This window comes from Pelecanus crispus, chromosome 2 (genome assembly GCF_030463565.1).
Source record: "Pelecanus crispus isolate bPelCri1 chromosome 2, bPelCri1.pri, whole genome shotgun sequence".
Taxonomy (NCBI): Eukaryota; Metazoa; Chordata; class Aves; order Pelecaniformes; family Pelecanidae; genus Pelecanus; species Pelecanus crispus.
The window spans coordinates 160870028-160884032 of record NC_134644.1 but is presented as its reverse complement, the minus strand read 5'-3'; the positions used below and the strand labels follow the sequence as shown (position 1 = coordinate 160884032).

The following is a 14005-nucleotide window of genomic DNA, read 5'->3' as shown; positions in this document are numbered from 1 at the left end:
CTCGCTCTAGAGTACCTGAAGAGAGCTAGGCATTTAGCGTAGGTTACAGAAGCCAGAGTGCTAAGGTGGTCACTATTAAGTAAAAAAGAAATGCTGAAAGGAGGCATGCCAGAAATGTACCCCTCTAGGAACAGCTCCCAGAGCTGACTCATCAGGGCACACATTCTACCTCTCTATCTACCTATCTAGAGAAATAGGTGAACACATGCACACTGAAAAATTTAAATTAATGATCCCACTAGTTTTTACGAGCCCTCGTCTGGGCAACAGGCCAGTATGGTTTCAGGGGGCTGTGGTCAACAGGGTTTCAGGGGTCTCCTCTCCCCTTCTCTAGCTCCCTTCCATTTCCCAGTGTTGAGCCCCCTGGAGAAATGCAGAGCTCATTCCACAGTGCAGAGAGCAGCACAAAGTGGCTCTGCCATGCGGAGACCCATTTCGCCTATGCTGAGACCCATCCCACATGCAGGCTCTGCAGATTTTTAGATGATGGCAAGATAGCTGAAATCCAGAAGTCTTGGATGTTCAAGTGTGCACAATCTTGATGATGTAGCTTGGATACATGATGGTATGTTCTCCCCTACTCAGTGGTTCTGACTACCACCTCAGGATGCATTAGGCCAAAAAGATTAAGAATGCTTAACTGCTCAAAAACTTACCAGGAAGAGGGAGGCCTACAGAGGAACATATTCATCAAACTGGACCCCAAGACCTTCTCCCAGTGGTGGTAGCAGGTAGGAAAGGAATGCAGCTTCAAATTTCCTGAAATTGTGCTCTAAACATTTAGCCACTGGAGAAAAGCTGGAGAGGAACTAGCACTGCCACCTCTTCTGTCAAGCCTCCTTCATGTCTAATCTTCCTATTTTCTATCTTGCTTGTACACCACAGCTTTCTCTTATAACTAAATTAGCTCCTACCAGCCTTTTGCAGGTAGGTAATGAGCAACCTCTGGCCAAACTAGAAGATTACTAAAAGCAATGTGCCCAGGTTGATGAAGGTGTAGCCTTAAGCTAATACAACCTTGTTGCTAAGAAAGGGCTCAGCAGCGTTGTAATACAACCACTTTGGTGATCTCAGAACAACAGCAAATTTGCGTCGGACTGCTGTGTACTAACATATGGCAGTACACCTGCCTTACCTCATGGTTGTACGGGCTACCTATTGATCTTATACAGACTGGTTTAGACTTTCAGGTTATAAAGTGTCCAAAAGGTAAGTTTCAAGAATTTTATATCTATAGCCTTTGGTAGCCCTAGCTCCTACATCCCACTGAAGGTCAATGGGTCTTAAGTGTTTAAATTACTCAGGCATCTTGAAAATTTGGTAACACCTTTTCTTCTGGTATTCTTAGCAATGTAATACATGGGATTCCTGCTCTCAGAGACTGTCTTCCAAGTCCATTATGAACCTCCTGTTTGCAATCAAACATTTGGTTAGCAGAGATTGCAAATTCCGTCAGAAGTGCTATCCAGAACCTCTGATGAATGATTGCGTTGCATAGTGTATGTAGGAAGCAGTCCTAGGTGGCAGATACATGTTCTAACCTACATTTATGTTCCTGGGGGAACCTGCCAAAAAAACACGTCATCTGTGATCAACAACTGAATTCCACCCATTTTAAAGACAAATTTCTCAGGCAAACCTCTTGTCCTGCATTCCAAATGCAGTTTCCAGATACCTAAAATTTGCTTAGCCCTGGCTTCCTTCAAACATATGGGGAGACTCCTCTGTTGCAATTCGCTACTTCTGCTGCAGGCCTTTTAGTAAGGTAAACTCATCTAAGTTGTCTCTTGCCATACATGCCCTGTAAGGAAATGCTTGCCCTTTGCAAAAGGCGAAGTCTGTATGTATGGATTGCTTTGATCATAAGAAGACTGGCCCATGATAGCCATCCGGAATCTACACAGATGTTCAGTACAAGGACCATTGCTTATCCTACTGTACAATAATATTACATGGTGACTTCAAAGACAATTTCCACAATGTTTTCAAATCACAGCCTTGCAAGCACTGAATTATTATTCTTTACACACACAAGAACACACACCCATACGTGATGTTCACAGAATAAACTGCAGTAAGAAGTGATAAATATGGAACAAATCTACTCAGGCTAAGAATAAAATGTTCATTCTGGAACAAGTTACGAAGTTCTTGTGCAGGGCAAACCTTCTCTGAAATCACATGGATATCAAGTTCCTAAAGCAAACATACTGAAGGCCAAGATACAAGTCTGCTTCAGATTTCTTTTAGTCTAATTTTCAGCAGTTTACCCAAGTGAAAGAGAATATAAACACTGAAGCAAGAATACCTTATTCCTAAGGCAAAACTCACATGAGTAGTTAAAATCAAGCAATCCATGGGCTTCCCTAATGGACTTTCCACCAAAGCTCTTTAATGAGAGTAAGTTAACAGATTCACAGACCTTTTGGTCATAGTTAACGGTTCCCTCCTATAAATGACAGAACATTCAAAATTCACCCATTTTGCTTTCTATCAAGGTAATGTTTGCATTTCATTAGAGCATAGCTTACAGAAAGTCAACCAGACAAGACATCACTCTCCATGTAAGTTACTGCAATAATTAATCACTCTCAGGGATAAAAGTCTGTATCAAAATTTGTCATTTGAGTTAGAGTGGCTTCTAATTCTGGTAACTATTTTCATATTAGTGCTCTGGCCATACTTCAGCAATACCATCAAACTGTCTCTCCCCCTTCACGCTAACCACTTTTTTATGTCTTGTCCCCATCCAAAATAAGCAATGGCTTGGGTTCATGGAGATCACAAGCAACTGAAACCAATTATTTCCAATGCTCTGCTAAAGATACCCCTGATAGCATGAGTTATTAAAAACAAAAAACCAAGATCATGAACATATTCGCTAGCAAAGAAAATTAAATGCCCGTCGTTTCTGCACAAAAGGAAATCTTAGGTATTGCTTATCTATCTTTGTCTTTAGGACAATACTGTCCTTTGAGGAGAACTGCATATTACAAATAAGAAGAATAAGACTGCTACCAAAAACATCCTCTTTCAAAGATGTTCAGTGGTAACCATAATGTATAACAACACAGGGTGATTTTTTATATCCAGAGGAAGCTAAAATTGGAAATAAAAATATTTAATTGACTCAACTGGCAAAAGTTCCATTTAATTCCATTGGAATTTTGCTATCAGATCTGTAAACATGTGGCTTTTGATAACACATGTTTAACTAACTCTTTCATATGAAGCCAGAAAGCAAATGTGGATGAAACTGTACTTGAGAATAGTGACTTTCCCAGTGACAGCTTAGGTTTTTATTATAGTTTAATCATAGTGGGATAGAGTGAGTAGCCATAAGTTTTGTGCATCACTTCAGGACACATCATAAGAGCAGAAGTCTACCCAACAGTAGAACAACTGCATTTTCAAGCATCTGAAAGCTAGCAGTGCCTCAGCATAATTTTTCCTACAGCTTTCACATTTTCCTCAAAGTTGAGAAAACTACCCATGTATTATAAAAATAACTGGGAAAAAAAGAAAAACCCACACTAATCTTTGCTTTTTTATATTATTTTGCAGAAGTCCAACTACTTCCTGAGCACTCAGAAGCCAGACACTAGTTACTTAAGTCCCAGTTCATAAACAGAAAATCAAAACAAAAGATGTTCAAACTAGCTGAAATAAAAATAGAAACCAGTGCTGTGCACTAGTTAAAATAAAGAGAGAGATGAGTGCTGTGAAAATTCAGTGCTTGGGTTTGTTTTTTTCCAAACTGCTGTATTTATGCAAATACGTAAGAGCAAAATTCTACTAATTTGTCTGGGATTATGTACTATAGTGGACTGATAACACAATGTGGCCTCCTTAATCTTTTAATCACCGCTCCAATTCAAATGGCCTGTTGGAGCACCAATAAAATGTTAATATTGCTAACAAATATTGAGATTTCCAGAGATGTTTCTTTTCACATCATTAGAAAAATACAACAGATAAGACCCCACAGTGTACGGCTAAAACAATAATCAACTGGGGAAACTAAATAACGAATGTCTTAGTGTGATTCTAATCCATTCCCTTACATCTACACTGGAAAAAATAGATCTCAGCTGGCAACAGACACTGAGAACTGAATTTGTCAAAAGAATGACTTATCCTTTCTCACTGAGGTGGTCTTTCGTGGAAGAACGAGCTCAGTGTGTTACTAGTGGGAAAATATATCCAGGAATGGGATACCCTGGACCCAGAAGTTCAAGTGGAGGTTTCTAACAAAACTCCAAGACACTCTCTCAGTCCAAGCCTCCTTCCAAAACATCTGATTAATGCTTGGCAGAGTGACAAGGTAAACAAGGGAAAAGAAGTTACTGGCCAGGCAAGTTAGCAGGGAAGTTCACTGATGTCAAGATCCCTCACTGCTGACATTTTCCAGTAAAGCTCTCTTTGGTGCATGGTTTCTAACCAGTTCCACATGCTGCTTTCAGAAGCTCCCCCTTCTCACAGGCTGGCATTGAATGGCTGGTGGGCAAAAGAGAGATGATGAGGAGGAAATGTCTAGCCTCCTCCCACCTTTTCTCTTCCCACTCAGCTCAGAGCCAGTAACAGGTTCTTGCAGCAATCCCAATAGTTTGAACTCTGACAGGAAAAAAGCAACACCGTACTAAATTAAAAAAAAGGATCTTTTTTTCCTTCTAATGGCTATTGCTTTTTAGTATGCTCTATGGACATTGCTGTCACTGTTGCAGTGTATTTTCTGTACTTAAAGGTGGAGGCTAGCTTTTCAGCGTTGCTAATCTGGCACTGGGTTTGAACATTAAATTGACTTCATATACAACCAAAATGCTGATTACATCAGCAAAAAGAAATACATTGTTCATAAAGACTTCCAAGTGGCTGGCTGGAGATCTTCAAGACAGGACTATATACATTGTGACTTGCTGAACAAGTTAAATACAAACAATGCTTCAGAACACAGCAAGGGATGGGCTCTGAGTCCATTTACCCTCCTCTCTGTATTCACTGGAAACTAAAAACCCTTCCATCCAGAAGCAGAGGAATTTTAGCCTGTTACTTCGCTGTATGATGTGTAGTTAGGAATCAAGTGAGAATTGGGAACGCACAAGAAACTTCCAATCAATCTCCACAAGCATGAAGCTGGTAAAAATAGTTTGTAATTTTCACTACTGCCTTTTGTGATTAGCTTAGAGCAATTCCTTAGAAATGGATTCTGAAACATCCCAAGGGTCTGTACAACTCAAAAGGTATCTTTCTGTTAAATAACTGCAAAATAAATAATCTGCTACTACATCAGGCACACTATCCATCTAAAATTTCAGTTGCTTCTGAAGAAATTAAATGCTCAAGGACTAGTAAATTATTCCACATTTTTTCCTAAGTTCTGAATGAGCTCCTTTCTCTTCCTTCCAGGTTCTGTGCAAGGCTCCAGTTACATGAAAGTCCTAAAACCCATTTTCACTCAAATAAAGCCAATTATTTTGTCTTTAGGTTTACACATAGATTCTTCTTTCTTAAAACAATCTCATTTTAAGCTATAAATACTGTAAAACACTCTGAACATTTGGCATCACATTTTATGAAATTCTGCAGAGAGCCCTGGCTGACTGATTATAGTTCTTGAAGTATGCTTGATAAGTGCTTGCTCTCTACCAAGGATGAAATTCCCCACAAGCACTACCTGCCAAAATCAGTCCCTTCTAACATCAGTTATCTGTAGAGACAGGAAAAAGAGTAATATTGTTTTTTAATGTGCTTTTGCCCTTTCTGTACTCACTCTATTACCAATGCTGTTTCCAGATATTAATATTATCAGCAGTGGGTTAACCTGCATCATGATTCGTTTAAATGACTATATCTAATAACTCTGTGATTTTATAGTACAACATGCGGGTCTGGGCCTCAGCACAGCAGATATAATGGAACATACATGCTAAATGCTGGACAGGTTTCCATTTTTGTAGCCTGGCATTTTGGTTCCTCCACTCCTGAAGCCCCAGCAAAATATTCTGTGTACTTATACAGTTCCTGTCTGAGAAGCCATTTAAAATACACTAGTATTTTAAGTAACTACCCTGAAATCTGCATTCAGTCTCTCTGGGTCACCACTTTTAAAGTCAGTTCCTCACTTGCTGTATCTTCCAATTTTCTTTCCTACTGGCCTCCCACCCCTTCATTCCTCCTTTTTTCTGGCCAGTGTCTGGTCTTTGCTCAGCTGGAGCAGGCAACAGAATGACTGAGAGGCTAGTACCCTAAACTTTGCCTGTTTTTTCAAGAAAGTAATTAGAATTTCAGCCTTGAGGGGAAGAGAGGACCCACAGACTCACAGGTTCACTCAAAGACTTTCTTTTCAGAATAATGCTTTATCTCTGGTCATCATGGCTACTGTGAACTGGAATTATTAAGCTCCTGAACTGAACAGCCTTCATAGCAATTAATTTTTAAAATCCCATTTTAGATTTTGTAACAGCAACACCAATTCATTGCTCTTGAATATCACATTTGTCTCTTAGGTTTTTGGTCACTTCCTCATGTGATGGTCCTCAAAGCACTTTCACAATCATAGATCTACTCAGTACTAATTCTGTTACTGTTACTCCGGTACACCAGAGATTGCAAGGGTTGCACAGAGAGAGAGAGTAAATCAAAGCATGGAGCTTGTTTCTTTACTCGACATGCTGGAGGAGGAAAGGAGAAAGGGATCTAGCATACACATAAGAATACAGAAGAGAATTACTGTAAATGAACAGTTAATTGTATTACCTCTCTCTGACCTCACCATTTCCTCTCCTTGGCCCTCTCAACACCTCATAAACTAGGATTTTTTTTCCTCTTCTTATCAACCTTGCTCCTTTCAGACTACCACAGCTTAGAAATCTTGAGACTGACACATTTCAATTTTAGCAGAAAATCTGTCTTTCCCCGAGTATATCAGTTTTGCAGCTGCCTTTTCCAAAAGCTCCTTTGCTTATACATTTACAGCTCCAGCTTACTTCAGTCCTACTAAGATGAAAGCATGATGTGATGTGATGTGCCCAATTAGATGCCACCAATTTTAGCAGTTTAGGCATTTAACCTCTGTCTGATCCTGCCAAATCACACCTGGCAAAGCCTGCATTACCTTCATGACTGAGAGTCTCCAGAGCTTTCATTATGGTCTGTGTTGAGCTCACCAGTCAACTAGCGAGAAAACTGTTGTTCTCACATTTAGATAGGAGACAAAAGCCATCAGCATGTATCAGGAAAAGGAGGTATATTTTTTTGTATGCAAAGTACGAAGCCTACCTCTTTCTCCTGGTCTTCCAGGTTGACCAGGGCTTCCTGGAAACCCTTGCATGCCTGGTGATCCTTGTTCACCCTGTGGCCCTGGAGCCCCAGGCCGACCTGGCTCACCAGGAGGTCCTGCGATGGTTCGTGTTGAGACAGACTGGCTTGGAATCTGGTTCAGAATTGAGTTATATCTTGCCATATGACCTGTCAGGAAAAAATGTCCTCATTTTCAAATTGCAGTGGAGAATCTGGTTCAGCTAAGTTTGAACAGAGCACTGGCAGGTCCTGAAGGCTGTGGTCTGTCATGCTTTGATAATATGAAGTTGTGCGTTTGTTGGTGGAGAAACAGTGGTTTAGGGAGTACACAGAAAAAGAGAAGAACTATTGTGTAGAATTTTATCTCCTTGCTTTGACTTTTTTCTTTTTTAGTTTACATCTATAAACATTTAAAATTGTTACAGCAGAAGCTTCTGTGTACTATAATAGATTGGAGACAATTCAGGCTTTTTTTTAGATGCCTGATGCTAATCAGCTCTAATTGGACATAAATCCATTTGAACATAAATCTAGTCAGAACATAAATCCTGACTTTCTAGCTTAAAATGAACAGATCCCCTTGGATGCTCTGAAAAACATCATATTTGTAAGTAATTGTGGCAGGAAAAGATCCATTCTAGAGATGGAAGCATATGAACTGTCGATGTACTTACCCTGGATGAGTTGTTCACACACTTGCCGAGCAACAGCACGCACCATTGCTTGGGACTGGAGATCACCCTGGATAACAACAGCAGAAGTGTCATAACAATTTTTTGCATCATTTCTGTCTTGAAAACACTTAGAGCAATGAAAGACATTTATTATCCCTGAGAGATTATATCCTCACAGATGAGAAAAAAAGCCAAAAAAGTTTTGGGATTACCCTAGTTCCCATTACTGGTTTTAGCCAGCAAACAGAGGTCAGAGGAGATAACCCTAGTGAGAGATTTGGGGACATACTTAATGCCACATACTTCTCACCTTCAAAACATTACTGTAGCTGTATATAAGACAATGTCTGGAAAAGAAGGAAAGTTTGCCTGATTGCACAGAGAAAACTATTGCGCCTGTAAACACAGAGAAACATAAATTGTCGGAGAAAGCTTTTTATGAGACAGAAGGCCAGACAGGAAAAAACATGGTGGCTAACGTGAGCATAGACTTACCCGCTCACCCCTTTCACCCTTAGCTCCAGGAGGACCCTATGAAAAGATTCAATAAAAAATTAATTCTCATTTTGTTCTTGTTCAAAATTTTTAACACCTAAATGCTGTCTCCCTTGCAGCATCACAGAAAAAGGATAAAAACCAAACAAGCAACATGGTTTCAGGAGGCTATGTGACAATAACGAATATACGTTTTCCACTTCAGTACTCAGCAAAATGTTCACCTTTGGCAATTACATGGCGACAATGATTTTCTTGGGGGTTTGTTCTCTTGTTTAAAATGTCAGCAAGGGCAGGCCAGCAGATGATCCATTTCACGTGGCTGAAATGGGTCTAATCGTCACTGAGTATAAGGAAGAGAAGGCTGATGGGAGCCAAAACATCAGTCTGAAATTTGTAGCATTTGCTGCACCGAGACTCTGCATCTGCTAAACAGTCAGCAGTGGGATTAAACTGCACAAAAATTAAGTATGACATTAAAGATCATGTAATACTGTAATGATGGTAAGGATCGTTATGGATTGGAATCTATAAGTTGTCTAGGGCAGTTACAACTTCACCAATGGAGGTTTTTGGGGTAAGCCAGACATGTCTCAGGAACTCCTGAAGTGAGGAAAAGTCTGAATGAAGAGGTAACCAGCTGACTAATGCATGGTTAAAGCACAGCTTATTCTATCCTAGGAAAGAAGAAACTCCTGCAAAGACTGCAAGATTATTTCTAGGCCTCTTTTCTATTACTCTACGTTTTGGGAAAGACAGTTATTGAAACTCAGTAATTTTTTACCCACCTAGCTGTTTTTTCAGAACTACTAGAGTCTAAACATTCACACCAGAGGTCTTACATAACTCAAAGGAGTATCTACACTCTAGGAAATCTAGTTCAATATCTGGAACATGTGTTTGGACAGGAATTGAATAGTCAGGAATTGAATAGTCAGCGTGTTATACATTGATAGTAATAAGTTCCGTAGCTCATCAAATCTCCTTATCAGATTTCATGATTACACTTAGAAACTATGTGGAACTGGGCATTAAGTTATTATCTTTGCTTATGTATTATCAGTCATTTCATTTCCACTTAACCAAATAAAAATGCTTGCATTAGACTAAATCTCCAAAGCAAACTGGATTTGGAAAAAAAAAATTATATTCTATAAATCGAGTCAGAAGTACACATTGTCACATTCTGATGCCTTTAAAAACTAAATAGAACATTCACTGGGAAAAAATTGAGCAGGCTTTATAATTAACCAAGTGGTCAAATGTTAAAATGTGAATATACAATATTGTCTGAACTGTTATAGAGAAAAAGAGGTCCACTGTAAACCTTCTCTTGTACGTAATTTACGCACTCATTTTATAGTTGTATTACTTTCTTATAGTTAAACTGTTTTTTTTATAATAAAGAAAATAATATCTAAGAGAGAAACTTAGTTTTAGAAGTTCAGATTACTTAATTTTGGTATAGAAGGTGTAATTTGCCACTCAATGAAACTGATGGTCAAATTTATAATAACATTCTAGAAAAAGCCCTGATCATTAGTCAGAGTTGCCCTGATGTAAACTCAGAGTAACCATGAAAGCCAGTTTTTTATTCATGCAGTATTTTCACAGTTTGAAAATCAGAACAATATTTTGGAAATATTCAAGTTAATAAATGGCATACTCTGCTTTCCTGAGAGTTTCTTGAAGTGCAAAGGAAAAAAAGGAGTAAGTAATTACACACAGACTACAAATTCACATATTGTTACGTTTTTAACTTCTGTGTTTTAATTTTGTATTTTGACTCTCTAATCTCTATATTCCCAGCATTGTATGTAAGATCAACAAATAAATTTAATTATGAAGAATGAAGAAAGACCAATATGATGTTTTGCTTAGCCACTAACTGCAAACCCATCATAAGCTATAAATATTGAGTAAACCAGTGAAGCCAGGATCAGAAACCAATTAATCCACAACAGCAAATACAGCAATATTAATTAATTTTACTCACAGGAGCTCCAACATCACCTTGTGGCCCCTGGCTTCCAGTAACGCCTGGAACACCCGGAGCACCAGGTATGCCCTACATGGAAAAAGAGAAAGAAAATACTTAGTGGTGATGACAATCAACATCCATGAATCCTGATGGGAGAAATAGCTGTGTAATGGACAGGAAGTTCACAAAGCAGACAGTACACAGACAGTTCTGCAAGTCAAAGACTGGAGATCCTTCAAGCGAGGACCAGGAAGTACTTGTTGCAGGAAAAAGAGCACTGAAAGCACAGCTCTGAGAAAAGCACTCAAGAAAAATGGACTTGTGTTGCTTGCTTTCTGAAACAGGCACATATTGCTGAACCGCAAGACTAAATCCTGTTACATTACTACTGTGTTCAGGGGGGTTGACTTAGAACATTCATTGTAAAAAGAACAGGATTGCTTGGAGAATAGTCAGTAACATCAGCAGTTTCACCTAACGTCTTAAATCTATCAAGAAGGTATTAACTTTGCCTAGCTGCCGTAGCTGAGAAGGATGAGACTGAATCTGGAGGCAACATACATCTTGCTTTGAAGGCTGAATGTGGCCTCTGCTGTCTTCTTTGATTACTCTATGAGAGCATTTGAATACCTGCACTTACCTCCAGCCTCCAGACCAAGCAAAACTTGGCAGTTCACTTCAACTAACGAACCTAATTGGATTTTCTTACAAAAAGAAAGTCTTGGTTCACATGTTAAGAGCACTAATTCCCTTTATATAGTGCCTTTACTTGACTAGGAACAAGCTATCAATCTATTGATGGAACTGTCCCACCTTCCCATGGGAGATATTTTTTCTTGAGCTACGTAAGAGTGGAAAGAAATGACACTGGACAAGCATCTCTCTGCCAACCCCATGCGTCATGAGAATTTTAACTTCCAAGGAGAACCCTTGGCCTTGGTCTATCCACTGAAGCCTAGATAACAGCGACCTACAATCCCCCAAAATCCTGCTGACTTACAGTAACAAATTCTATGGGTAATACTCACCATTGGGCCAGGAGGTCCTTGTGGGCCTGTGGGTCCATCTTTGCCAGGAAGGCCCTATAAAAGAGAAATATAAGTTATTTTATCAGCTTTTTATATGTACTTCATGAATCTGTTCCAATTCATCTAGAAGACACTTTTTTTTTCCTTCTTCGTTTTTTCTTAAATGAATAACCGGTGGTAGTGGTTTCTTAAAAGAAAATTCCCTTATTTGCCCTGGGGAGGGTTTATTTCTGAAAAAGAGCTATAGAGCCACCAATATTAAAAAACATCCAACTAGTCTCACAATACTTTTGAAGTAAGAAGCAGCAATGCAAAACTCTTTGTACCTGCAGTTTTCACCTCTGAGTGAATTTCACTTATAACGCTGCTGTAGTGAGGTAAATGACAGCTTTTACTGTCAGACTTCTTCACCACAAGATGGGTCACACTTCTACATCTGTTCTCACTGGCTGCAACTATTCACAGTCCCACTGATTAAGTGCTGAAAGATGGCAATTGAGAGTCTATCTCTCTGCCCAGCAATACCGTACATATTACTAGCTATCACTGAGGTCCTGATTCAGGAAGCAGCAGGAATGCTCATGTGGTTTACATTATGAACGTGCTTCAGAGCTTCCAGAAATGAGAGCCAAAAACAAAAGATAACTTGGAAACTGGAAAGCAAGCAAATCATAGAAAAAAGACTGACCAGATGTAGAGGAAAATACACTATTAATAAAGTATTCTTGCAAATTAACAAATGCACATTTTGTAGCCACATGCTATAAAGCACAGGTTTCTGAACAGCCTGGTGATAAGTCAATTCTTTAATTACTACAGCCTAAAAACCAGAAATATGATCTTATCTCTGACTCAAGACCAGAATATGGAGGTGAGAGTAGAAGGAAAGAGAGGGTTTAAGAGAGTTTATGCTGACACACAGAGTAAAGAATATTCTAGGCCTCGGTATCTCATAGAGCTTAAAAAAAAAAAAAAAATCACATCTTTTTTGTTTTGTACTTTTTTTCCTGAAACTTCATTTCTGACACAGTTTTAGTAATGACTATAGCATGAGCTACTAGTTTTATGCTTTACATAATTTGGAAACTATGATTCAAACCTGCTATCATATGGCATTAAAAAAACTGGCTGGGGAATATTATCTGCCATGTACCTGGAACGGATTTTTTAAAATTCCACCAGAAGGGTGTTTCGATGATAAAATAAACCACATAGTCAACTCATATTATGTCAGCTATGCATCCATAGGTTTGATAAGGAAATACTTTCCTATTTCACAGTGTAGCCAGATGGTTCCTGAAGCTCCAAGGACCAAAAGAACTCCCCTGTCACAGTAAGAACTAAAGCAAATTTAACAGCTAAGTGGCATTGAAATAAAGATACTAGTAGTGTCTCTATCACAGTAGTTTTAAGACATATACAGAGAAAAGATTGCAAACCTAGCTGAATTAAATAAATTTGCAAAGGGAAGTGTGTTCAGTTTTCAAAATCGGTGTTTCTAGAGGAAACAGAGAATGGTGTAAGGAACTTTGAAATGCATTAAAGATTATAAAATAGGGTTTCTGATATTCTCTGGAAGAAGCATTTAGCTGTGAACAATGTTTTGAAAAATTCAATGATAGCTATTCACAGTTCTATAACAACATGGAAGTTGCTAAAAGATAATGCAAACTAGACTTGTTTTTGTAACAGTAAAACCTTCAGGAAGACCGATACCTTCATATTTGCAAGTATGTTTCAGTTTTTAAAGCAAAGATTTAAAATCTGCATTTATTCTTGATCAGTCCTAAAGCAGGATGAAAACTGGTTGGACCCTCTTAAAGGGTTTAACTAGCAGGAGGGAAATGCAGAGCTTTCCACCAACTTCTAGGATCTAGTGTGGATTCACACAAACTTCTAAAGAAAAATAATGCTGTATGTCCCTCCCTTCTCCCATCCAAGTCAAAGAGCAGAACTAACAGTATGATCCAAATTACATTTTCTTTGAATATATTTCACAGTTTGTTCCTTTGGAGCAGTATTCTTACTCTCGGCTGCTCAAGAATCATCTCCTGTCTATTCTCTTAGGATTCGTTTCTCTTGGCACTGTGTCTGTATCACTTGGCCACGAAAAAATCGCCTCCTACTGTATTTTTTAGATGTGAAAATTGCTATTTATAAATGAAGTCAAAGAGAGGTTTCATTCAAGAAAGAGTATGGCACTACCTATTGTATCATGCAGGTAAAAGACCAAAGATATTTGGTTCTGCTGCTAGCAAGGTTTGAAGATGATGTTACTCAGACCATCCGATGGCCAGAATGGATCTGATACTCCTGCTGAACTTGTGAGCAGAGGAGATTAGTAGGTACCAGGAAACTGTCATGGAAGACTAGGAATGTATATCTTCTGTCTCTTTCTCCCATTATTTTTGGTCTGTGTAATGTAGAAGAAAATAGAGCACTGTGAGAATTCACAAAGTTGTATTCTGAGCACTGAAGCCTTAAAGATGTTATTTACTTTCCCACTTATTGAAGTCTCCTCTTTGCTT

General features: G+C 38.8%; 1 protein-coding gene across 3 annotated transcripts in view; it reads right to left on the bottom strand.

Annotated features, from left to right (window-relative positions):
- The window catches only part of COL14A1 (collagen type XIV alpha 1 chain), a 124407-nt gene that overhangs the window by 6053 nt on the left and 104349 nt on the right, over nt 1-14005 (bottom strand). For all 3 annotated transcript variants that reach the window (XM_075728217.1, XM_075728218.1, XM_075728219.1), the window contains exons 40-44: nt 11478-11531; nt 10465-10536; nt 8469-8504; nt 7974-8040; nt 7279-7467 (exon numbers count right to left, since the gene is read on the bottom strand). In XM_075728217.1, coding sequence (XP_075584332.1) covers nt 7279-7467; nt 7974-8040; nt 8469-8504; nt 10465-10536; nt 11478-11531 — 418 coding nt within the window. The remainder of the gene's footprint in view (nt 1-7278; nt 7468-7973; nt 8041-8468; nt 8505-10464; nt 10537-11477; nt 11532-14005) is intronic.